The 25082-nt window shown below is 44.6% G+C and overlaps 1 protein-coding gene across 6 annotated transcripts in view; it reads left to right on the forward strand.

Moving 5' to 3' along the window:
* The first annotated feature begins 572 nt into the window (after window positions 1-572).
* Window positions 573-25082, forward strand: part of STX6 (syntaxin 6) — a 31489-nt gene continuing 6979 nt past the window's right edge. For 2 of the 6 annotated variants that reach the window (XM_045189061.3, XM_045189067.2), the window contains exons 1-7: window positions 608-862; window positions 9865-10034; window positions 11727-11821; window positions 14846-14908; window positions 17420-17545; window positions 18771-18877; window positions 20086-20180. In XM_045189061.3, the coding sequence (XP_045044996.1) occupies window positions 828-862; window positions 9865-10034; window positions 11727-11821; window positions 14846-14908; window positions 17420-17545; window positions 18771-18877; window positions 20086-20180 (691 nt within the window). In that variant the 5' untranslated portion in view covers window positions 608-827. The other 4 variants (XM_053915355.1, XM_024552920.3, XM_045189060.2 and 1 more) reach the window with 4 other exon arrangements.

Below are 25082 nucleotides of genomic sequence, written 5' to 3' on the forward strand. Positions count from 1 at the left end.
CAGAAGGAAATACACCCCAGTCTGGTGGAAAGTGCACAGAATCTGTGACTCTGCCCTGTCCCGGCGGTGACCCCAGTAAATCTTTAAAGCACTCTGACTTTTCTCATGCACAAAATGGGAATAATAACACCCCCCCACAATACTGAGATAAATGATAAATACCTTTTAGTGTATGTCCGGATACAGAGTAAGACCTAAAGAAGTTGTGCGACATTGTATAGTCAGATCATGTATATGATGAGCACGCTTTACTGTAAGTCGAGGACGAGATTTATAAATCACGTTATCAAAGTAGAAGTACATAGAGGAAAAGTAACAGGATTGTGCACATCAGCACTATCGTGAATCCTAAACACCTACCTGTCTTCTTAAGAACAAGCGGCTCCTCCCCCTGAATCCTGAGAGGTGGGTCAAGACTCCCCCAGAGCCCCACCTCCACGGTCGAGTGTTGCGTGCCCAGGCCCCGCCCATGAAGGGCGGCGCAGGCTCTGGTCACGTGGGTGCGGAAGTGGTGGACAGGCAACGCTGGTGGTTGGCCCAGGCCTTGGGTCCCGGGGGCGGGGTCAGGCCTACCAACCCGCCTGGTGGAGCTGGGGGAGGAGGCACCAGCGGGGGCCGGACCGCAGTCAGGGATTCGGTCTGCGGTCCCACCGAGTGCTGGACCAGCGGTGGTCCGATCCCGCTCCCCGGCCCACGCCTGCGCCCGCTGCACTGGGGCTCCCAGGGCCGAAGCTCCAGTGACTGTGGGAGGTGGGTGGAGGGAAGATCGGAGGGTGTGGGCGCCCTGTGCACTGTGCAAGCGGGAGGCTGCCGGGGGCCGGGACGCCATGTCCATGGAGGACCCCTTCTTTGTGGTGAAAGGGTGAGTGTCCCCGAGGGCTCCAATGGATGAGGTGGTGACGTTGCCTGCCCCGCACTTCCCCGCTCTCCGTGCTGGAAGGGGAGGGGAGACAAGTTGAGGCTGGGGAGGGGACAGTGCGGACAGCTTAGCCTTCAGGGCTATGACCAAGTGTCCAGAGATCTGACCTACCTGGACTGTGAAATCCTTGCCCCCAATCAAGCCCTTGGGGAGGGGTCCCCTTTGGCCTGTGCTCTGCTGTGTAACTCGTGTGGGGGTTGAATTCAGCAGCTCTGCAGGTGGGGAGGGAGGACGGGTCCGACCCCAAACTCGGGCTGTAGTAGAGCACGGGCCTTGCTTCGAAGGAGGGAAAACAGCATCTGGCAGGAAAAGGGAAATGGCCCTCCTGAGCTTTGTAGTTGGCTTTGACGGGGTGAGCTCCCATTGTCCATTGAGATCGGAACGCTGGCCCGCAGAGTGGTGGGACCACAACCAGCCCAGAGGCGTCCCAGCACGTTGGCGGGCTGGGAGGCGGGGGCGGTGTGGACCTGGGAAGCTGGGGAGCAGGACTCCGGAAGATAGCTCAGTTCAGTGGGGGAGTTTTTACTGAGTAATGGGACGGGAGGAAAGTAGTCGTTCATGCTCAGTGATGATGTTGGAAGGAAAACAAAATGAAATCAGCCAAACAAAACTTTGGTCGGCTTTCTGTTAGCACCGGGATTTTCCCACAGTGCTAAAGGAAATGAGTGCTTTCTTTTCAACTCCCTGATTTCACCCCGGCTATTTGACAGGTTTGCCCACTTGTTTTTCCTTTGAGCTGACTCCATCTTTGATTGCTGGATTGTTTGGAGATAGAAACTTGAATTGCACTTTGTCACTGTATCAGCTTTGTAGCCATTAAACGAATGCAAGAAAGATGGATTCTGATGTTGGTACAGCTTGTCAGCTTTATGTTTTAAATGTCGAACAAACAAATCTAAGAACTACAAAGTTCCCAGATCAGTACTAATAACCATAGAGTCAGTGTCCCTTTTGCTTTCAACTAGTTGCTTCTAGCTTCCTGTTTCTGTAGTGGTGAAAATTGACCTGGTGACTGGGTGTTTAATTTTTTTAAAGGTTCTTAGAAAATTTAAGTGATGCTTTAGGTGGAATACTTTATTATCCATGATATAGTAAAATATATTTATACACTTCTTAACAGCTCCTTAAAAAGGTTTTTCTTCACCTTACTTTAACTTAGATCAGAAAATGTTAAGTTGTAGGGGTTTTTTGTTTTTTCTAATAAAATGTGGCTCTCTACCTAGAAAATGTGTTATTAGAAGGTTTGATTTAGGGATTAATTTTTAAAGGTTAAAGTTGTGTCTTTTCCCCCTGAATGGAAGTTCTTAGTTGCATAGGTGGCAAAGGTTATCCCTGGCTGTAGAGACCAGAGAAAATCAGACATTTTTTGATTTTTAATGGAATGTATGAAAATGTTAAATCGCTCTGCCATCTTGACATTTTGTTTTTCCCTGAGAGTATCCAATACCGTCTCCCGATGTTTGTTCACCGATTAGATATAACTGCTTTATTGGTACATTGGCCTGGAGTCTTGGGTTGGTTTTGACATCATTTTATTGTCCTTAATGTGTCTCAAGGAAATGAGACTCGCACTATCTTCTGCTGTGCAAAGGTAAAGTTAGCCACACGAGTGTCTCCAGATTGTATATATGACAGAGTATTTGGGAAGCCATGTACCTCGGCTTATTAAAAGTACTGAAAATGCATCACATAGTGTGGAAAAATTAAAGATGCCTAAATTGTGGTCCTTACCCTAGGAGCTAATAGTCTAAGCTGAGCAACACTGACCTCAAAACTTAAGTAGAAATGACAGGTCATGAATGATTATGTGCTGAAGTTAATGCTGCAGAAGGTAAGTGCCCCAGGAGTTCGGAGAAGGGTGACTCATTAGGGATGGTTTTGACTGCAAAAGCTTTCAGAGGTAGTATTAAGTCTTGGATAGGTTTTGAAGATGGGTGGAATTTAGATAATTCAGGCCTGTCTCATCTGGATTTTTATCAAAGAGTTTCTAATTGGTCTTCCTGCCCCCAGCCTCTTTCCTCTTTCATGTGCCATTGGCTGGATTGGATCAGTGCTATCCGAACTATTACACGCTGGGAGCCGCATACACCAGTTTTTATTGCCTAGCAGCCACATTAAAAAGTAAAAACGAACAGGGAAAATTAATTTTACTGTCCTCTTCAACCTAACAGGTTCAAAATATTTCAACCTGTGATTGACCAATAAAGATTATTGAGATATTTTACTTTTTGTACTAAGTCTTCAAAATCTGGTATGTATTTTACACTTATAGCACATCTCAATTTGGATGCTAAATTGTCATCAGAAATACTTCTCTCTTTTTAGAGTTTATTAAATTTAGAGTTGAGAAAGTAGATTTACATATCCAAATTGTTCCAAGCATACTTAAAAAGTTTCCAGTAACTGAATTCTGTATGAGTTTCTCCATTTAAATTAATTGAAATTAAAATTCTAGTTCCTCAGTCACAGTAGTGCATTTCAAGCTTGCGGTGGCCACATGTGGCTTCCGTATTGGGCAGCACAGAGCCCAAGCAAGGATTCCCTACCTAATGCCACTGAGTGGCTGCCTGTGGCCTACAGAATAAAGCCCAGACTTCATGATTTGGTGGTCCAACCTACCTCTTCCCTCCTCTCACTCTGCCTGCCTCCTCTCAGAGTTCCAGCCATACCTGACCCAGTACAGGGACCATGACCACAGCATCGGATGCCCCTGCTCCATGTGGCCCTGCTCTGCACCTGATTCGCCTAGTCGGCTTTCAGGATCCAGTGCCAGCATCCGCACTGTCTCCAGGAAGTGCTTCCCTTGGCACCAGCAGCACATTATTGCTCCTCTTCCTCTGTCTCTCATTATTAGACTATGAGCTCTGGGGGCTGGGACTGTTTATTCTCCCTGTATATCCAGCCCAGTACCTTGGCTGTGTAGCACACATGGTGAATGAGTGCTCTTGGGGGTGGGGGGTGGGTGGGGCTTGCTCCTGATGGGAACACCCTCAGCAGAGGCCCTGAGATGAGCACTGTTTGTTTAGAAGTCATCAAGGCAAACATCCCCGGTGGAGTTGGACATTTTTTCTAGGGGGGAGGTAATAATAGCAATGGCCAGCCTTTAAAGGATGCCACTCCTATGCCAGGTGTTGTGTGCTAAGAAAGACTTTTCACTTCATAAGAGCAGCTCCAAGATGTGAGCATTGGCCACATTTTAGGGATGAAGAGCTGAGGGAGCACAGAAGGGTTAAGCTACTTGCCCAAGGCTACACAGCTAGTAAGTGGTAGACCCAGGATTCAAATTTGAATGGCCTGATTCTCCTCATACTGTTAACACTTCACAGGACAAAGCAGAATAGTGCCAAGGAGAGTCTCATCTTGAGGCCACTGGCGGTTTTTAAAGCAGAGAAATGACATGAAATTAGGGTTTTAGGAACATTGATTTGGTAGCAGTGTTGGAGACATGGGTGTGAGGAAAGACTGAAAAGGAGACCAGTTAGAAAGTTGTCCTAAATATGCAGTGATGAATGCCTGGGTTTGAGGCTCGTTTCTGACACCATGGAAGTCTTGTCCAGAGCAGAGGAAAAAGCCCACAACCGGGGGGTCAGGGGTGCCTCTTGGGGCAGGAGTGGCCCTGGCTGGTGCAGACCTTCACCGTGGTGTACACGCTGTGGTGTAATTCACACTCCACGCCCGACCCTCCTGACTCCCCTGACCACCTGTGGCCGGCCTGTGTCCTCTCAGCCATCCTGTCAGCGCAGCCTCCCGGTTGATCCCCTGTGTGTTCTCCCTGGGTGACCTCACTGTTCCTGTTGCCGCAGCCACTCCCAGTGTGTCTGCGCACACCCCGAACCGTCACTCTGACGCAGCACAGTCCTCCATACCCCCGCTCGGGTTTTCTCCTCTTTTTCTTTTCCTTCCCCTGCCTGTAAACGCCTGACCGGCCCATCCTCCTCATGGCCCTCGGCACTCCTGACTCCGCCCTCTCCTTCAGTCCTGTGTCCACTCAGTCATCGGGTCCTACTGGTGCCACCACTAAGCTGTCTCTAGCACTCTGCTTCTGGTTCTTCTACTCTGGTTCATGTCCATGTCCTGTCCCACCAGTTTCATTTCCAGGACCTCGGCTGCGCACCAGTGCTGAAATACTGGCATGCGTGAGCAGACGAGCAGGACGGCATGTGTCATGTTGTGCTAGCCCCTCAGCAGCTATTGTCTATAAATAGAGCCTTTTCAACCGTGAGCCCCTTGAAGGCAAGCATTGCGCGTCCTGTTCACAGTGCTGAGAAATCTCTGTTTATTGGTATGGTCACTGTGAGAAAAATTAATTCTTGTTCACAGAGGAAGTTTGGTCCAGTACAGCTGAATGTAAGTCAAGTCTCATTTCCTACTTTTTAAAAATCAGAATCAGATGTTTCATTGTAAAAACAACTTTGTAAACATTGGTTATAAATGTATTGGCTCCTGAAATTGTAGTCTCGTTTGGAGAACACTATGCAGAATGCAGAGAGAGTAGGGGAAAGACAATATGCATTGTGTGCAAGATTTTGGAATATAGCTGAGGTGCTGTGGAGTTTGAAAAAAGGAAAGACCCGAGTGGAAATGCTGGTCCAGGACACTTTAGTGACGCAAGTAGGGTCCAATCTGGGCCTTAAAGGAAATGTCTGATTTTCATTTGCAGAGGGGTGAGGACTCCCCAGGGCTGGGGAAATACACACACAAGTCTAGAGCCAGGAATGAGCAAAGGGAGGGAGGGAAGACGGCCTGCCAACTGAAACCGAATTTGTTTTAGTGAAAAATCAGGTTGGATATTAAAGTCGGCCAGTTCAGGGAACAGGAGGCATGGAATACACTGCAGAGGAGTTTAAATTTAATCTCTTTCCTACCATGAATTCTTAATTGGGAGGCAGTGTTCACTAGCAGCCACTCTTCCCTTGCCTACGGTTAAACAACTTTTCAGGGTTCAAACCCAGGTCTCCTGAGTCCACAAAGAAAATCCATTTGGGGCCTAGCAATGATGGAATGGAACAGGTCTCAGTGGTGAGAGGTGCCCGGCACTCAGTCAGCAGAGCTTGAGGCAAGTAGCCAAGAGGGCTGAGCCCCAGTTCTCTTCCTTGCTCAGTGAGTGCAGACTAGTTACCTTGGAAGTTCCTTGCAGATCTAAAATCCAGTGACTGGGCTAAAGTAGAGGTTGTGCAAGGTGAGAAGAGGAAGAGTCAAAGATGACGCTTGTCTAGACAAGTTTTGAATCTTGGAAAACAGTGGCACTGTTTACTAAAATGGGGAAGTTAGAGAAGGAAGCAGATTTTTAACCCGTTTTATCTTTTTGTTTGAATACTTGCCTTTTTTGTAGGGAGGACATGGTTTGTTTGGTCTGAAGCAAATGGAATGATCCTATAGGCAGCTAAAATTTTCGGAGTTAATCCTAGGTGGGTGGTCAGGGGTGGAAACGCAGTTGGGGAGTCATTAGCTTAAAGGGATCTTCTGAACCTGTGAGTGTGGACAACACCTACCTAGAAGCTGTGAAAACACTGCTGAGGAAGAAACACGGGGACCGAGTGGAGGAAGAACAGATAGAAAATCAGTAGCAAGTGGAAGAGAGCAGTGTCACAACACCAAAGGAAGTGAGAGTTTCAAGAAAACGGGTCTGACACTACAGGTACGAAGGCTGTAGTGTCAAGTACACTGAACATGAGGATGCATTCAAGTCACTTGCAACTCTGATCTGCATTCGCCCGCGGCAGTAGTGCCGTCATCCCAGGGCAGCTGTGGCAGCAGCAGGTTGAGGTCAAAATTGTACGGAACTCTAGGTAACTCAGTAAAGACGGCTTTTTTTTGTTTGTTTGTTTTTAACAGACAAGAGTAATTGCAAAAGTACCGTTTACCCACCTAGGGGTGGGATTTGGGGGTCATTTGGTAAGTGTACGCTTAATTTGGAGAAACAGCTGAACTGTTTTCCAAAGTAACTGCACCATTTTGCATGTCCAGTGACACAGGCAAGTTCCAGATTCTCTACCGCCTGGTCAGCACCTGGCATTGTTGGTGCTGGTGTTCGTTTCCTTCTTTAAGCTCTGCTACAATAAGTATGTAGCGGTGTCTCCCGGTGGGTTTGATTTGCATTTTCCTGGTAACTAAAGATTTTGAGCATCTTCATGTGCTTAGTTGTCACCTGTGTCTTCTGTGGTGAAGTGACTGTTCAAATCTTTTGCCCTTTTTAAAATTGAGTTTGTTTTCTTGTTAAGTTTTGAGAGTTTTAAAAGTATATTCTAGGTATGTCATTAATCAGATGTGCGATTTGCAAAGGTTTTGCCCCTGCCCTCATGTACAGTTCTGTGTTCTCTGTGACAAAATGGGAGCACACATGAAGCGCTTTTGCTCTCTTGTGAAATGAGGTGGCTGTGTCCAGGAAAAGCAGAAACATCTAGTTTTTCCCCACACAGAAGCTCATTTTTACCTGAAAGAATGACTGACAAACTGATTATTCAGACTGGCCTTTGTTCTCAAATCTCAAAATTGTCTAAAAATACTTGAGATACTTTCTTTATAACGAATGGGGCAAACCTGTCACTTCAGGGAAAACACATGACAAAATTAGAGCCCCCCCCCCCCCCCCCCCCCCGAATCGAATTTTGGTAAGCTTCTATCAACTACTATCATCTTACAAATTTTCAATATTTAAGTGTTTTTGGTGAGATTGGTGGTGATATTATATGATTTTGGATGTTGTGTAATGAACTGAGCCAGCATTTGAAAGATCTGTGACGCTCAGTAAAGTAGTACTTTCCACATGAGCAGTCCACGGTGTTACACAATCCTGCGTGGGTAAAGGATCTACTCAACATACAAGACACAGCAGTAGGCTGTCATGTACGATAGTCCAAAAAGTCATTGATAAAGTTCCAGGTTCCACATGGCAAAACCTTTGAGAAACTGCCATCTGTTGTGCTTTGGTCCAGTTATCTGCAAAAACTATTAAAAGAGCCCTCCTTCTCCCAACTATGTAACTGTATTAGGCTGGATTTTCATCATATACTCAACCAAAATCTATGTCAACAGACTGAATATAAAAGCAGACATGAGAATCCAACTGTCTTTTGTTAAACCAAATATTAAAGAGATTTGAAAAAATAAAAATATTGAACAGTGCCATTTTTGTCACTAGTTTTTTTAAAAGTTAGTCTTTACAAAAATATGTTAACATGTAAGTTCATTGTAATTGTTAATAATTATTTTTAAATATGTTTGAAGTTCTATATCAATTTAAGTTCTTTGGAGTCTTCAATAATTTTGAAGAGTACAAAGCAGTCTTCAGACCACACCCCCCAAAAAAAGAAGAAAAAAAAAGTATGGATTGCTACTTAAGAAAATCCGATCCCAGCTTTACAGCTGTGTACCAGCGGTGGAGAAAGTAGTGTGCCCTAGCCCGGGCTTCTTAGGTTTGAAGTTCCTGGTTCTCAAAAGGGAATTTATATTTACTTTACAGAATTGATAAATTTTATATTCTTTAAAATGATATATTGTTATAGATCCCTCTTTAACTGCCTTCCATTATCATACATGATGTTCCACATGTACAAATAAACCAAGTGTCTTGTATAATGGGAATATGCGTACCTCTTTCTCCACCACATCAGCCAGAAACCTCGATGAAGGGTAAAGATAGTGGATTTACATCTCACCGCCTTAGACCTTCCCCTCTTTGTCTCAAATAGTTTCTCATCAGCACTGAAGTAAAGGCTGACACGAGAGGAACAAGGAGGGAACTTGCCCAGCATGTAAACTGGACATGAACGTACCTTGTAGATGCACTGTGGACCGTGGAGCTCAGTGATTTGTTCAGCCGTGGCCCCGTAGCCATGTGGAGTCTGTATTTTAAAACTCAGCCTTCTCCCTCTCATCAGTATGCCAGACGAAATATTGTCAGACACTTTGCTTCATTTTTGTTAGTGCTTTCTCTTCTGGTACTTGAAATGTCAGCGGGAAAAGGATGCATACAAATTCTGTTTTAAAGTGACAGACAACAAACACCCTGATTGAATACACAGAACGACTGGTTAAGAAATCACAGAAGAACCAAAACAGATCTCTTTCTTTGGGAGCAGTAGTCATTATCGCTGTACACAAGAGACCATGCAATTATAAAGTGACTCTGTTTTTTGGCTTTATATATGGTAGTGTTAGATGACAACATTTAAATGGTGGATATTGGCCCCATGGGGGTAAGGAGATGTTTTTAAAACCTTGTGACAGTATCTGGTCTAGAAGAATTCTAGACCATATATCTGGTCTAGAAGAATTCTAGACCATAGCACTTACGGCCTAGTCCCTCTCCAACCAAGCAACACACCAATCTGCTCAACAGCATCGCTTAGCCCAGGAGAGTGCGTGTATTTAAAGCCTATAATGTCGGGAAATCATCTCATGAGACTTGGGGTTTTAAAATGTCCCAAATAAAAATACTAACCTCTAAAAAGATTAGCTGAGTAAGAGTAACCCTTCCTCCACCCTTTTTACCTCCCCCACACTCCCCTCCAAGAAAAGAAAAGCTGTATTAGGACTTTTCCATCTAATGTGAATTACTGTCCCACCCAGTGGCAGCATGTGGGAATGTTAATGGCCCTTTAGTTAATTTGTAGGGTTGTTTCTAATACTTCTAGCACAGTCTGTTTGGAGCATAGTTAAATTTTTGTCCTTCTCAAACAAACTTGATTATTATAGCTGCTTAAATAATGGCTATTTTATTCTGGAGCTCAGCTGAGAACATAATACTTAGCCTGTTACTTTAAAGTTTTGAACTTTGATATTTGTCCATGAAGAGCCTTCTATAAAGACTTTAATACACTTTTGGGAATGGCCGTTGTTGCCAAGGGTGGTGTGTGACCATAAATGTTCACTTAAGCCATGCGCAAGCTTGTCCCTGGAGCTTGCGGTCTGTGACTCCTCCCCTTCCCCCACCTTGATTACAGAGAGGTGCAGAAGGCCGTCAACACTGCCCAGGGACTGTTTCAGAGATGGACAGAGCTCCTCCAGGACCCCTCCACGGCCACCAGGGAGGAAATCGACTGGACCACCAACGAGCTGAGAAACAACCTCCGGAGCATCGAGTGGGACCTAGAGGACCTCGACGAAACCATCAATATCCTTGTCAGTGCTGCCTAAGCCATTTGGGGCAAGAGGCAGAGGAGCAAGTTTCCATCCAGCGGTTTTAAGCACATAGCTTAGGCATTTCCTTTCATAATCTATCGATGTTGTTCTCATTTGGACCATGGTACACTTAACATAATTGCCCAGCTGCTAAGGTAGAGTGGACAAATTCTTATATGGTGCAGGGCAAATCCTGCAACACGGAGCAGCTAGCGCAGTAGTTATGCACTCGGACCCTGGAGTCAGATCATGTGTTCAGGTGCCCTGTGCCTCCGTGTCCATTCCAGTAGAAAGTCAGGATAATAACTACCTTGTTCATAGGGTTGTTGCAAGTTTAACAGGTAAATAGCTTAGAATGGTACCCGACACAGTGAGTTCTGTACAAGTGTTAGTAGTCGGCACTACATAAAGGTATACACATATGAGTGTTATATTACAGATGTTGGTGATTAGAAATCAAAAAAATCCTTTTGTAGACCGGCCTTTCCCTGTTCAAGAAGTGATGTGACAGCGCCAGTGTCCATCGGAGAGGTGCCTTTTTTCCGGAAACAGCATTTAGTAAAAGCAGGCCTACTGTATTATTACTAAGTGATGCCGTCGATGGGAAATGAGTCCGCTGACCTGACTGACAGGCCAGAGGACTGTAAAAGCTGAAATGGTGTGGCCTTTTCCACTGGAAACATCCCGTTTAATCAAAACTTTAGATTGAGGACATGCCAGTTGCATGGACTGATGTTCTATTTTATTTTCTAAGTGAGATAAAACATCAAAGAAATCAGATTGTCAGGATCACTCCCTACTCCGCAGGTTCATACACAGTTGATGTGTGAACTGCATCATTTCTATTAATCATAATGACCCCAGCACCTTCTAAATTATTAAAAGACAAGTGTGTTTTCTAAAATGAATGGAACAAAATATGAGGGGGTGGGATCAAAAGCACAGTTATAGGAAGATACGTTTTCCCTCGAGACAGGAGGGAAAAGAAAAAGATTGGGGGAGAGAGAAATTATCAGAGAAAGAGGACACAAGTTGCAATAAATATTGAGTTATTGAGTGTATCACATGCTGCACATTTTGTTAGTTGCTGAGATGGGATTGATAAGCAGAACAGTGTATCAGCCCTTGTGGAACTTAAGAGTGAGCAGTAGGGGGGGACTCGGGGACAGACATTAGTCAGACTGTAGCACAGACATACACTGCAGACTCTGAGAGAACAGTCCAGAGAGCCATGCGATAGTGTCTGCTGTAGGGTGGCAGGACCGGGCTAGGGTGAGGAGATCTGGGGTAGCTTTGCTGGAGAGGCCTCCATCTCTCTAGATTAAGAAGCAGGGTTAACTTCTCCACATTAGCGGAACGGTTTGGAATGGCAAATGCAAAAGGCTTGCAAAAGCCATCATAGGCAAGGTGATCTGGAGTCGAAAAATAGACACAAAGTACTGGCAGGCCCCTGGAAAAGCCCAGCCAGGCACCGGCTCCTAAGCCGGCAGATGTCCATGCCTTTGGGACAAGGGTCCTCCTGCAACAGTGAGCACAGGAAGTTTGAGGCTGATTAGTGTCGAGTTAACTATCTTCAGAAACGTGGGGCCAGACCTTACTGCTTACCTGTGAAAAATTCTGTGGTTTGAAATGATGGGGTTTGTTAGGCTTTTGATGACACGGCTTTACCTTAACTCTGACCCACGCATCGTGGAAGCAAATCCTAGGAAATTCAATCTCGACGCAACGGAGTTGAGCATAAGAAAATCCTTCATCACAAGTACTCGGCAAGTTGTCAGGGTAAGAAGTGTGACCCTGTCGTCCTATCTATGTGAAAGTAGCCGGACTTCGCAGAACGCTTTTCTTAATTGCAAACTAATATATCCACTCTGAAACCACTTTTCCATGTGAATTAAACACCAGTTTCCCACATAGAATTTCTCTTCAAAAAAAAGAAGTCTGTCTTTAGTCTCATGGTCGGGCCTGTTTCTCAGAGCAGAAATGAGAGCCTGCTGCTGGCTTTGGGAAGTTTTACTTCAGTTGTGTCTACTCTTCTATACCTCCCGCTCCACCAAACCCATTTAGTTATCTTTCTCCTCTTTATTTCTCATGGTGCTTTGTTTCTGGGCCAAAGGAAGAATTGCTATTGTAGAAACCATTTGGTTTCTTGATGGATTTGTAATCACTTTGCATTGTGAAGAGTGACTCTTCTGGGTTTGGATGGCAGCCTCTCACCATCTGAGTTTCAGCTTCTGGAACTCTTGCCACCCGTGTTACTGACATTCCCATGTACGAGTGCTTGACAGGCTTTGGGGAGTCATCTAGAGCAAGCGGCACTCTCAGAGTGCAAAAACCAGTGCAAGTGAGCAAATACATAGTCTCAGATTATTTAGAAAACAACCTATTGTTTAAAAGCCCAAGCAGAAGTATCACTTGAATAGAATCTTATATCATTCAGATACGTTTGTATTTTGGAAGTGTACGGCTAAGCCGTCTGATTAGCATAAGTAGATGTAAGACAACCAGCTGTCTTTAACATATGCACTAGATAGCAGCTTCCTTGAATAAAAAAACTTGGGATTGTATCAGTGCTAACATATGGCTTTGTAAGAGTCATCTTAGGCAGGAACCTTGGTATATGTTTGCCAAAGGCTTTATATCACATGATTTCCTTTTGAAATTTTTTCAAATGGTAGGTTATCACCGAACTTTATTCTCATTCCTTGTTTTGCTCATCAGCTGCCTTTCTGTATATAGATATCTAAACTGTATATAAATAAACACTTTAATGGGGCAGTAACATGTTTGGAGCCCCAGGGCCCCCATCTCTGTGATGAGCATTTGGATTAGACATTCCTCATTTCTAGCCAGTTCAGAAAGCTCTTCTGATAAGGAAGCTCCATTGTTCGGTGAGGTATTTTTGGGTAAGGTAAGCAATTCCCCCATTATTTATTTTATAAATCTAGTTTCCTTTTTTATTTTTTTGTAATATATTTCCTGAAGGACACTTCTGTAGATGTTGGTATTTAAAATGGTGCCTTGTAGTGAAGCATATTTTTTTAAGAACTTTTTTTTAAAGGTTTATTTTATTCTCATTAGAGAGAGAGGGGAAGGGAGAGGCAGAGAGAAAGAGAGACACTGATGTGAGAGAGATACATTGATTGGTTGCCTTCTGCACATACGCTGACTAGGGATCAAACCTGCAACCGAGGCACATACCTTGACTGGGAATCGAACCAGTGACCTCGGTTACGGGACAGTGCTCCAACCGAGCCACATCAGCCAGGGTGAAGCATGTATTTCTTGACCTTATTCATTAGAGTTTTTCTTTCTGCAAGGTTGTACTTGTAAATTTTGCAAATTGAAATTCAGAGGTTAATATATTGAATGTTAAGTTAGTTGGTATATTTGGAAGTAGAATCCAAAGTTTGTATTTCTAATATCAGAAACATTGTGTAAAGTGCAATTTTTGAAAGAAGGATTTTAAATCAAATCCATACATCATAATGTTGTAGCTTTTGGAGCTGAAATCTAAACCAACCTCAGCTATATATGATCCCACTGAATACTCTAGGGTTTTAATCATTCTTGTTTCAATTCAAATGAATTCTAACTGAAGTCCTATAGAAGAGGAGGAAGCCACGCGGTTGTTCCTCGGACCCCCCCCCCTCCCCCCGGGAGAAGCAAGCGCAAACACTGCGGCACTGTCCGTCTACCAGTCACTTGCCATGGGTCTTGGAAGGAGTTTCTAAAAGCCTAATACCTCACCATTTGCATCCATAAAACAGTCAACTGGCCAAAAGAAAGTTATAAAGTATTTTGCCAGCCTTTAAGAAAAATTATATTACAGTAATTTTGTATTCAGGTTGAATCATTTTAAAGTATATTGGATTGTAGTTATTATAGATGATAGCAAATTGGGTCCTATTTAACAAAGTGTTTTTTTTCTTCACTCTATGTAATGGGTCCATTTATTTTTCTTTCCATACAAAATCATTTCTGATGCCACTCTGGAAATTCACTCTGGTGTTAGAAATGGTCTATACTTCACATCAATCCAACTCAAATAAAATAAGTGACCTGCTTGTTGCATCACTATTTGAAAGCTTTTGCAGGTGCTTAGTGGTATTACCCTGAAGTGCATGGTTTTTCACATGTATTATACTTGAAGACACTAGCCCTTGAGCACATGTGCCTGAGCTCCCAGGTTGCCATTTTCTGACTATGTGGCCTTGAGAAAGTACCTTGAGCCGTTCTGGAGCTCAGTCTCTTCAACTGTAAACGAGAGATAATAGCTTCCCAGGTGCTTCATGAAAATTCAGTAATAATGTGCATAAGCGTTTAATAGTGCTTCTGGTGTATTCCTTTCCTCTTCTCTCCTAATTAAATTTAGTACCCACACCCTACCAGTGTGGGGTTGGTTGGGTGTCATCCCGCAAAGCAAAGGGTCACCAGTTTGATTCCCAGTCAGGGCACATGTCTGGGTTGAGGGTTTGGTTCTGGTTGGGGCACAAACGAGAGGCAAGCCATCGGTGTTTGTCACATCAATGTTTCTCTTTCTCCTTCCCTTCCCCTCTCTCTAAAAATAAACAAAAAAATCCTCTAGAAAATTATTAATTTAGTACCCAGTTTACCTCTTGTTAAAGGGACATTGTTCTGTTTAGTTCCTTTATTTTTGAAACTAAAATCAATCAAAGAATGCTGTCTTTTTGTTTTAAGAAATGAATAAATTATGTGTATTTTGCTAGTGCACAAAATGTTGACCATGACTTTGTCTCATCTAACGATATTCATTTGTTTTTGGTCTTCTCCTTACCTCATTAGGACATGAAGGACCAGATGTCAGCTTCATCTGTGCAGGCATTAGCTGAAAGGAAAAACAGACAGGTGAGCAAACATCTGAATATACGGTATCAGATCAAAGAAAAAACACGGTTAAATACTGGAATTTTAAAATGCTGACATCTGGGTAACTTGTGATCAAGCAGAAGCCCTGTGCATGCTGAGCCTGGAGGGGAGGCTGGCAGGTTTGGTGAAAGGCCAGTCACCAGCCTGCCCCAGCTCCACTGTCGGCTGTCCCCGACCTGCCCTCCCTCCATCCCTCCCCCCTTTGCTTCTTTCCTCTGGATTTCACATGGCCTGTGCTTACTCTTCTAGTTCTTACCACACAGCCATTTATTCTGCACCTGCTGGGCACATTCCGTGTGCCAGGTTCTGTTAAGGGCTGTAATTGCTTAGTTACTTGTCTTTTTCTCTGCTGGACTCCAGGCTCCTTGATAGTAAAGGAGGGTTTGTATCATGGTTTTTTGGTGGTATTTTTGTTGTTAATTTCTAGCTGTTATTACATGGCCTACCCCATAGAACTCACTAGTTATTTTATGGTTGAAATGTCATGAAATTTAAAATAAAATGAAAGACATTTGAGGAATCTTAAGTGTGTGTGAATTTAATGTGTTAAACGTTTCATCATTTTAAGTATCTTTTTTTGAGGTGAGGTCCAGTTTTTATTAGTTATCACAAATAAATTATGAAACCTAATAAATTTCAGAAACCAAAGCACAGATGTTGACACAGCTAAAATAAAAGCTACAAGAGGGCAGGTCTTGGATTTTAGGTATATTTTTAAAATTAGACACTTTGATAACTGATAGAAATTCCTTTCCAACAGATAAAAAATAAGTCCTTTTTAAACAACATACAACAGTCCCCTAAAATATAGACTTGATTTAAATTTTATTCAGACTACATAAATTTTCCAATAGTCCATTTAGTAGACTCTCAAGAAATCAGCTCACTGTTTTTAACTAACTAGGAATTAGGAATCAGCAGTTTATAATATAAATTCCTGCTTTATACCTGTGGGTGTTTGTTGACCCACTTAATTTTGAAAGTAAATGTAAAAGCTCAAACAATACCGGGGCTCTCCAAATATCACCTCACTCAACTTTCCTGGTTCCTGTTGCTACATTTTATTTTTCAAGTCATTGTTGGTTTTTTTCTTCCTGTCTGCCTGCCTTGTGACAGTGACGTAGCAATACCTGTCCTCTGTTCCTCTTAATCTCTAGATAGTATAATTGAATGAACAAACAAAATGTGCATTTCCAGTCCTTAGTCTCTGTAGCAGAACCAGCAGATGTTTTAAATCCTGACCCAAAATACCAGCAAAATCCCTTGCTCGGCTTGATACCCAAGTTAGTCACCATCCAGCCCAGTCCTAATTAATTAAACTTAAGGCCCCGGTCTGCTGGAAGCTCCCAGACTTCCCGATCCTCCTCCCCATAACCACCTCAGAATTACGCTCCGCATCCTGAGCTCTGGAGCCTAGCCTCTGAGGGGGGCCCTTTGACCGAATTCACCTCTGAAGTCCAATGCAGAGGTCAGTTTCATTGTTGAGGGGCTTTTCAGATAGAGAACCAAGCAATCAGGCTTTTAATAGTTCCAGAGATAAAAAGTAGCTGTAAGAAGATCTGGCAACTCTGTAAGGAAAAAGAATCTAAGTCACCAGCGGGTTCTGGTTCTTTGTGCAGGGCTGGTACGAGCGGTCGCTCTGACCAACTTAGTCAGAAAGGTTCGCAGGGATCCATCACCAGCTGCCTACACTGAGCACTCACCTTCCTGGCTGGCCTCTGCATGCACGAAAGACACTCCCAAATTCATCCTTTTCTGACTACAAACTTTCTTGAATTCCTACTGGGGAAGCTGACGCTGGCATCTTGGGGCCCTGGTGGCGATGCTGAGGTTAAGGCAGGCGCTCGCCCAGGTTACTGGGGTCAGTCAGGCACCCATCCTGGCTGTGCCTGCCTGGTGAAGCTGCCCCCAGTTCCCTGTCTATGAAGCCTATAGCCTCTCAGCTCAGCTGGCAGGCATTGGGATTTATTCATGGGTTAAACTGAACGCACATGGATGGCTCCTTGGCTCTTGTGCCTGCTGTGTGAGACTGTGACTTGCCTTCTTGTCATTCTAAGAACCACCTCACACCCTTCAAAAACCAAAAATCTCTTGGATCATAGGACTCCAGAGTTCTAGAGTCACTTAGACCAGAACCTGTGGGTCTCTGGTGAATTTCCAAGGGTGCTAGGCAGAGCTGGCCTCCTGGAGACTCAGTGCTTTTAGATCTTAAAGCTGTGTATAGATGGGCGTTTGTTGACTTCCAGTTGACATTTATTTGCATTTTAATGGGATAAAGCCCATTTGTGAGTCCCACTGGGCAAGCCTGGGGACAGAGCGCCCTTCTTGGCATTCCTTAATTGGAGGGGAGGCACCAACCTACACCACTATGTATAGGCGGCCCGGGGAAGTAGATGGTGAGCAGTGTGAGGGCTCTCTGTGTCGCTATGTTGGGGCACATGTTCAGAGACCATAACTATTCATCTCCCCTTCCCCCGTGGGCCCCTGCAGGCACTGCTGGGAGACAGTGGTGGCCAGAACTGGAGCACCGGAATGCCAGACAAATACGGGCGCCTGGACCGCGAGCTCCAATTAGCCAACTCCCATTTCATCGAGGAGCAGCAGGCTCAGCAACAGGTACTGGGAAACCACCCGCTGAGGACAGGTGTGGAGACAGGCACCTCCCCGGTTCTGCCAGCCACCTGGCTTTGTTGCTAGTGACAGGCAGTCTGGCCCAGAGCTCACCCTGCAGCCACTTCTGCCCACCTGTGTGATGATGGCACATATAAAGGGTTTCCAAAACCTCCGCTAGATGAGCAGGACTGTTTCCGGAGAGCTGGGTTTGATTAGGTCTCTTAGGAAAAGCAGGCCATGCCTCCAAACAGACAAGGCCCTGACTTAAAAACAAAAGAACCCTCTACCCCAGCCTCTACTCGTTTACTGTTTTTTTGTTCATTTTTAAAAAGGCACACCTTCAGAAAAATTGAGTCCTGGCTTTTTTCATTGAAAATTATTGTTGGTTTCATTACATAGAAAAATGATTGCTTTAGTGGAGGCGAAGGGAAGAAGGAAAGGGAGGTTAGTTATGTCTGTGTTGTTGCTTTTGATGTGTAGTCAGAGTGAAAAAAGGGAAGCTAATAATAATATATCTGAAGATTTGAAGATTATCTACCAACTGAAGCTGTTGGTTCTTAAATATTGTATTTTATGTGTTTTATATAGGTTATGTGTTCTTTTTCCATTAGCATGTTTGCTTAACCAGCTGTCTGCTTAAATTGATGTTAATAAAGTTTTTTTTTTTTTTAAACAAAAAGTGAGGAGGCTACCACACAATTAAGTATTTATCGCGAAGCAGTTGTCCTTGAGGTAACTTACTGCCACAGGGCCTCCTCTGGTTTATCCTTGAGGAGGGAAGAAAGGACTCTGTGTACGGCTCTCCCACGTCCAGAGATTTGCCGGCCTCCCTTGTGTTTTAAAGTCTGTTGTGGACTGAGACCTTGACCTTGGCGGTGGGCTTCCTCTTCCCGGCACCTCTGTGTCTCAGTGGTCACTGCACAGGTGCTTTTGGCCATTGTCTGTTCCCTTGTTGGACTCCAGCCAACCGGAGTAAATCCTTCTTGGTGGTTTCAAGACCCACTGACTGTTCACAAGTTGGAGCAGCAGGAGGTATCAGTAGCTTCACAATTCGGCCTTTTGAGCAGTGTGTTCTTGAAGGCGAAGGCCTGGGCCTTTGGTTTCTGGGCTTTGCTTCTGAATGTGACTTGTCCCAAGTTGGCAAAGCAGCTAGCAGCTGCTCGAGTGCTGGGCTTGGAACCAGGTAGGACGGATTTTAATTGCCTGTTTCCCATTTCTCTGGCACCAGCTGATCGTGGAGCAGCAGGATGAGCAGTTGGAGCTGGTCTCTGGCAGCATCGGGGTGCTGAAGAACATGTCCCAGCGCATCGGGGGGGAGCTGGAGGAGCAGGCAGTGTGAGTCTGAGACACCCCTCTTGGGCCGTGGGACTGAGGGCGAAAGCCATCTACAGGGCCCCTAGCGAGCCTGACAGTTACGAACTAGTAAACCCCGAAACTGTTTTATTTATAGTTATATTTTTATTGTTTTACAGACTAGCCTTTCCAAAAAAGGCAAATTAACAGGGTTTTAGGCAGTTATGATTATTACTATCTTTCAACACTTGCAAAAACAGACACAGACTCCTCTGAGCAGGTGCTTGAGAAGTGCTGAGATGGGTGGGAACATGAGGCAGATATGGCTGTGTGACCCCTGTGGGGACCTGTGTCCCCAGAGGGTAGGACATGAGCTAACTGTCATCCCATGACTGTCCCACTGCATCGAACAGAACTTTTTGCTTTGCATTTTAAATTTCAGCTTTATGAGAAAAACTTAAAAAGTTAACTCCAATTAATAAAAAATCTTCCCCTTCAAAAATTGAAAGTAAAAACACACAGGGAAACACAACTGGGTTTGTTTTTCCTTAAGCACAATCTTTTTAAACTCTGAAGTACGATACCAAAATCAGCATTCTTAAATGCTATACATAATACCTTTACCATTTTATAATTTTTTTTCTGAAAGAAAAAAGATAAGTCCACTAGGATATATCAGAAAGTCTCCTAACCCAATTTTGGGTTCAGTGTTATACATTCATTTACTATTACAAATTCTGACTGGGCGCCTGCTTTGGGAGGCCCTGGGTGTTGGTAGAGGAGCAAACAGAGTATCAGTGTCTCTGCCCGCAGAGTCTACCATTTACTAGGTGGACTGGACATGGTAGAAAGGAATGCAAGTCACCAAGTGGTGACAGAGAAGAGGGGGGGACTGCTGTTGATGGGCAAGTTCCTGGTGCCCGGAGAGCCCTAACTTAGCCCAAGCACACAGTTTTCTCTGCAGACACATTCAGATGTTTGATTGTGGGGGCTGCCCCAGGCCTTGCTGAGGATGTTGGCTAACACATGGCACATAAGATGCACTGCTTTTTTTTAAATTCCAAAAATTCTGAATTCGAAAACCTGTCTGTCCCAAGGACTTCAAGTAATAGGTTTGGGGTTTGAATCCCAGTGGTGCCTGTCTCACATTTGCTAAAACTAAGGCCCAGATCCTAATGTAATTCCGTGACCAGCGCGTCTCCGAGGCTTCAGGTTTACCAGCTGCCTTCTACGTCCGCTTCCCTTTCTAGCATGCTGGATGATTTCTCGCACGAGCTGGAGAGCACTCAGTCTCGGCTGGACAATGTGATGAAGAAACTTGCTAAAGTATCTCACATGACCAGTGGTATGTATGGTGTTTAACACATGAGAATTCTTACTTAACTCTGGAAACAGTCTCGGGGGTTCTGGCATGGTGTGCCCGATCACACCCCTTTCCTGTGCACATTTCTCCACAAGTGGTTGGTGGGTGGTGGCTTTTCTCCCAATGGAGCAACTTTCTTTGCAAGTACAAAATCGTTTTGTATTTTATTTTTTCTCTAATTCCTTGCCAAATTTTTAAAACAATAATTAAGGAGCCAGTTGCTATTTATCCTGCACTGACTTCACTGAAAGAAAAACCCTTACCATTTCAGAACAGGGTGCCCTTGTGGATCGAACTTAAATCCACAGTGAAATATTCCAGCAAACTTGCACAAGGATGGGGATGAAGAGTAACATTTTTCAAATTAGTTACTATATATGAAGGTGTGTCCCAGTGAGTCTGTTTTTTGATTACTATAACCTACCTCCCCTATTACATGAGAAATAACATTTTAAATCAAAGAAAATGCAGTGTTTTTTTTGTTCTTTACTTGGTTGGGGCGGCTTGGCCAAAGGAGGAACTGAGATTCACCTTGAGGTAAATGAGGTGTTTTTGACCTTAGCATCCCTCCCCCATGAGGACGCCCTATTTCTTGACACCTTGTTTTCCCCATCGGGCGCATGTTATAGGAGTCTAATAGCTTACCCGTTTGAGGCAAGATTTAAATACATGTATATTTGCTTTTCAGCAGTTGAACTCATAGTGAAATTACATGAACGGTTCTCTGGGGCTCAGTTTCTTGATTAGAAAAGAGGGTGATGCCTGCTTCTCAAGGTCATGGCAAGAATTCACTGAAATAGTAATAATTAGTGTACAAGTATTTAACAGTATCTCCCATGTACTAGCATTAAGTGTTTTAAAAAAAATTGTAAGACAGGCAGAAGATGGCCCTAAGGGGTGATGACCTGTTATATCCAAAACAAAAGGAAGCTCCTAGCTAGCCCTAGTTATTGCTTTCTTTCCAGGACTAAATATACAAATGCTTCTAGCAGGCTCCTCATTGCCTAACATGGGCACCAGCTTAGTTCACCTTTGACACTTTGAAAGGTTTGCAAAGTCATCTCTCTGACTCCCTCTGTTCTCTCCTCTTCCACCACCCTTCTGTTTAAAAAAAAAAAAAAGGGGCTTTAATGAAGTATTATATAACCATTTTTAACACCAGCTCTCTCTCTAGTGTATGTATTAGTCGCAAAGTCAAGTAGCTACTTCAACACCAGTTTTGTTTCGGGAAGAGCAATTGAACAAAGATGCACTGTGTCTCTGCTTCCCAGTATTCTGGGTAGGAATAATTTAGAAAAGTACTTGCATTGTGATAAGCTGTCCAGTGTGTATAAATAGCACTGAAACTTGTTTATGCTTTATTCTACTTTCTCCTGAAAGGAAAGTTTGGGGAGCAAAGTAAGAACTTTAGTTATATTTGTCTAGGAAAGAGAGCCAGAAAACAGAGCATTTAGCCTGAAAGGCCCTTCAGTTTGGAGAGGTTGCCTGTGGTTTCCATTTTCATCTTCGCTTGCTCCCCCAAGAAAGATTGTTCGGGGCCTCCTGCTTGGTGGTGTCTGCTTCAGTTTGAGAACAAGGCAATCTGTATTTGTCTCTGTCCTCCGTAACTTTTGGGAAAGTTTACACACAGAACACACTGAAGTTTGATTAGGCAGTAACCGAGCAACGGTCCACAGCTCCTGAGATGCGAAACATCGGCTTTCCCACGGCCACCTGCATTGTGGGAAGAAATCCGCCAAGACCCCACACTTACTTTTTTGAATTACCTGAAAGGGACACTATCTCCTCATTCTACCCAAAGCATATCTTTTTGAGTAGATAACAAGGTTTACTTCCCCTCACTTACCAAAAATTCTATTGTTCATCTTTACTTTTTAGGGGAGGAAAATATTTGGGGAGGAGAAAAAACTACCACTGGAGCTCCCTTTGTTCCCCTGCACCCTGAGGCAGGTCTTGAGCTTGCAGGAAGCTGGTTAGGACTTTTGACTGGTCACAACAGCCCTTGTGGTTAGTCCTCACCCCTTCTCCCAGAAGTCAGCTCGGGTAACTGCTCCCTGGGGTTACCTAGTTCATGCTGCATAGAAGCAACTTACCACTTCAAAGGAAAATGGCTTTAAATGAGCATTCCTGGGTTGTGCTAGCTTGCACATGGATGTTCTCCTTGATGAAAACCCTTATTTAATGCAATCACAGAAGAGAAAGTGATGGCAGGTGGGGAGGGGGTTGGTAGAGGCTAACCAAAAGCCAAAAGGTGGAGAGCTGGTTCAGTGTTGGAAATCCGGTTTTGAAAATGGCAGAGTACCTGGGCATGAGGGAGAAGTGCAGGAATTAGGTGTGAGATGGGGGTGGGGTGGCTAGGAAGCAATTATCTGGACTGTTTTGTCCTGGGAGAATATGGACTATTTTCAATGGCAATGGTTTTAGGTTAGTGTAAACATTTTTACATAGGTGAAAGAATGATACTGTAGCTTTCTTGACCACTGAAATGACAGCTAAATGGATTAAAAATAGCACCTGGAGTAGTAGGCTGACCCTGCCTACTTTGGAATAGTTCTCCTTCAGGAAAGGAACATGTAGACTTGGGGTCTTTGCCCTCATCACAGTTAGAAAGTGAGTTTCTAGCATGTCTGACACAGAGCAAGCTGGTTATCACCAAGAAGGTATTTGCTTCACCTACAACATTTAGAGGAAACTGTATTGGCTGCTTTAAGATTCTGCTCTCCAGAACATTCAATTATTTTTTAAAAGTTCACGTTTTGTGGACTTAGTGTTGCCTTGTGGAGAGTTTTATGATCTATTTTCCTAGATTCAGACTTTTTTTTTTTTAATTTATTTTTAGAGAAAGTGGTGGAGAGAGGGAAACATCAGTGTGTGGTTGCCTCTTGCACACCCCCAACTGGGGACCTGGCCTGTAACCCAGACATGTGCCCTGACTTGGAATTGAACCTGCAACCCTTTGGATTGCAGGCTGGCGCTCAATCCACCGAACCACACAAGCCAGAGCCAGACCTTTTTATGATGTGATTCTCAGCAGCCATGTTGTGCTGAAATCTGCAGGCTTTCAAATAAACTTCTGATGAATCAGAATTTGTTTATAGTTCTATTTAAATGGAGCTCTTCTCTCTAGCAGTTGACCTACATTTTCATAGGATAGTGAAAGTTTTTTCTATCAGTTTGACTTGCTGGGGAAAATAGCGGGACTCATCAATGGAAAGACTACCTGCTTTCTACACCTGCCCAAGTTCAGGATCATCCTGAGGAGGGCAGCATCCTGAGCCTAAGAGTGTGTGTGAGGGTATTCTTGTCTGGCTCTGTCTCACAGCAACCCTGGGAGGCAGCTGTTGTGGAGTTAGGGCGGCCACAGTCCAGATTGGGGCTGGCGCTGGGGATTCCCCCAGGGGCCCACTCTGTCCCTCAGGTCCTCCTTGCTGTCAACCATTTAGATGGACTCTAGCCACCTTATTTCCTGTGCCTTCTCCAAATCATTGATAGGGCAGAGTTTCAGAAAAGACAGTTCATTTCACTGATATAAAAGCTGTGGACTTATGAACATGGTCACTGGTTAGTAACCTTACTTCTTTCCTGATTAGGCGTGGTGTGATGAATGCTCAGGATCCCTGGAGCTCGCTTTTTTAGTTCTTTGTTTCCTGAAGTGACCAGCTGTAACTTTCATCCCCTTTCCATCCTCCCATAGTGCTCTGAGAACAGGATTATTGCGGAATGAAATGATTTGACCTCAGTGGGAGATTAAAGCAGATGGGCTTTGATCCATAATGCCAGGGCCAACACCTTTTCTAGGGATGCATAACCACCAGCAGAAAGCTAAGCGCCACAGGTTTTAATTAAAGACCTGTGACAGGCCACACAATCTTATCACAGTGCAGCTTGTGGGGACTGCAAATACAGGTGCAGTGCAGGCCAGGAGCAAAGCAGCCTGGGAGGACCAGGTGCCTGGGCAGGCTCAAGAGCCTCTCTACCCCCATCATTTACACATGCTGTCCTTTTTCTGCTTCAAGGAGTAGCCTTAAGTTTCATGTGACTGGCTCAGGGTAAGCGGAGTCCTGAGAGCTAACCCTTGTGTCCTGCCTCGCAGATCGGCGCCAGTGGTGCGCCATAGCCATCCTCTTTGTGGTCCTGCTGGTTGTGCTGGTCCTCTTCCTAGTGCTGTGACGGCCCAGGAACCTGGGAGGACGACACATGGTCCGCCCTGTGCTGGCTCGCACCATCCTCTCCTGAAAACACAGCCCACACTGACTTTTCTCGTTGCAACCCACCACTGAGGCAGCTCCTCCGTCCCAGCACTGCAGGGACCAGTGGGAAGGGGACATAACAACTGTACACTCCTGGCGCCGCCTCTCCTGTCCCGAGGACAACTTGCCATGGCCTTGCCTCCCTGGACCTTGCTCCCCATGGAGGGCCTCTGAGGAATCCAGAAAAATCTGCAGACTCAGCGAGTGTTTGCCATTGCTCCTTCCATCCATCCTTGGTGGCTTCCTCCTGCTCAGACAGCAGCCACTGTTCCCTCCACTGCCCCTAAGAGCTGGTCATTACGAGGCCACGAGGCCCAGAAGCAGTTTGTGTCAGAAGACACAGTGGTTCTTTCTTCAAGGATAAGTGCAGGGATCAGATTGCTTCCCCAGGCGTATCTTTTTGTGGTGAGAGTAACTGATGGGAAACAGTGAGAAGCACTGCCCTCTGGGAGTGCTAACACCAGGCGTCTTGACTTGGAGGAAGGGCAGCATGACCCTGAGTGTGCACAGCTGGGTGAAGGGTGGACCAGGTCCTGGGAGGTCACAGCCTGGCTGAATTCAGGCGGCTGTCCCAACAGCCTCTCCCCCTCCTCCCAGAGGTGTAATTTTATTTTTAGGGTGACCCTTAATCTAT

The sequence above is a fragment of the Desmodus rotundus genome, chromosome 12, assembly GCF_022682495.2.
Source record: "Desmodus rotundus isolate HL8 chromosome 12, HLdesRot8A.1, whole genome shotgun sequence".
In the NCBI taxonomy this organism is placed as follows: Eukaryota; Metazoa; Chordata; class Mammalia; order Chiroptera; family Phyllostomidae; genus Desmodus; species Desmodus rotundus.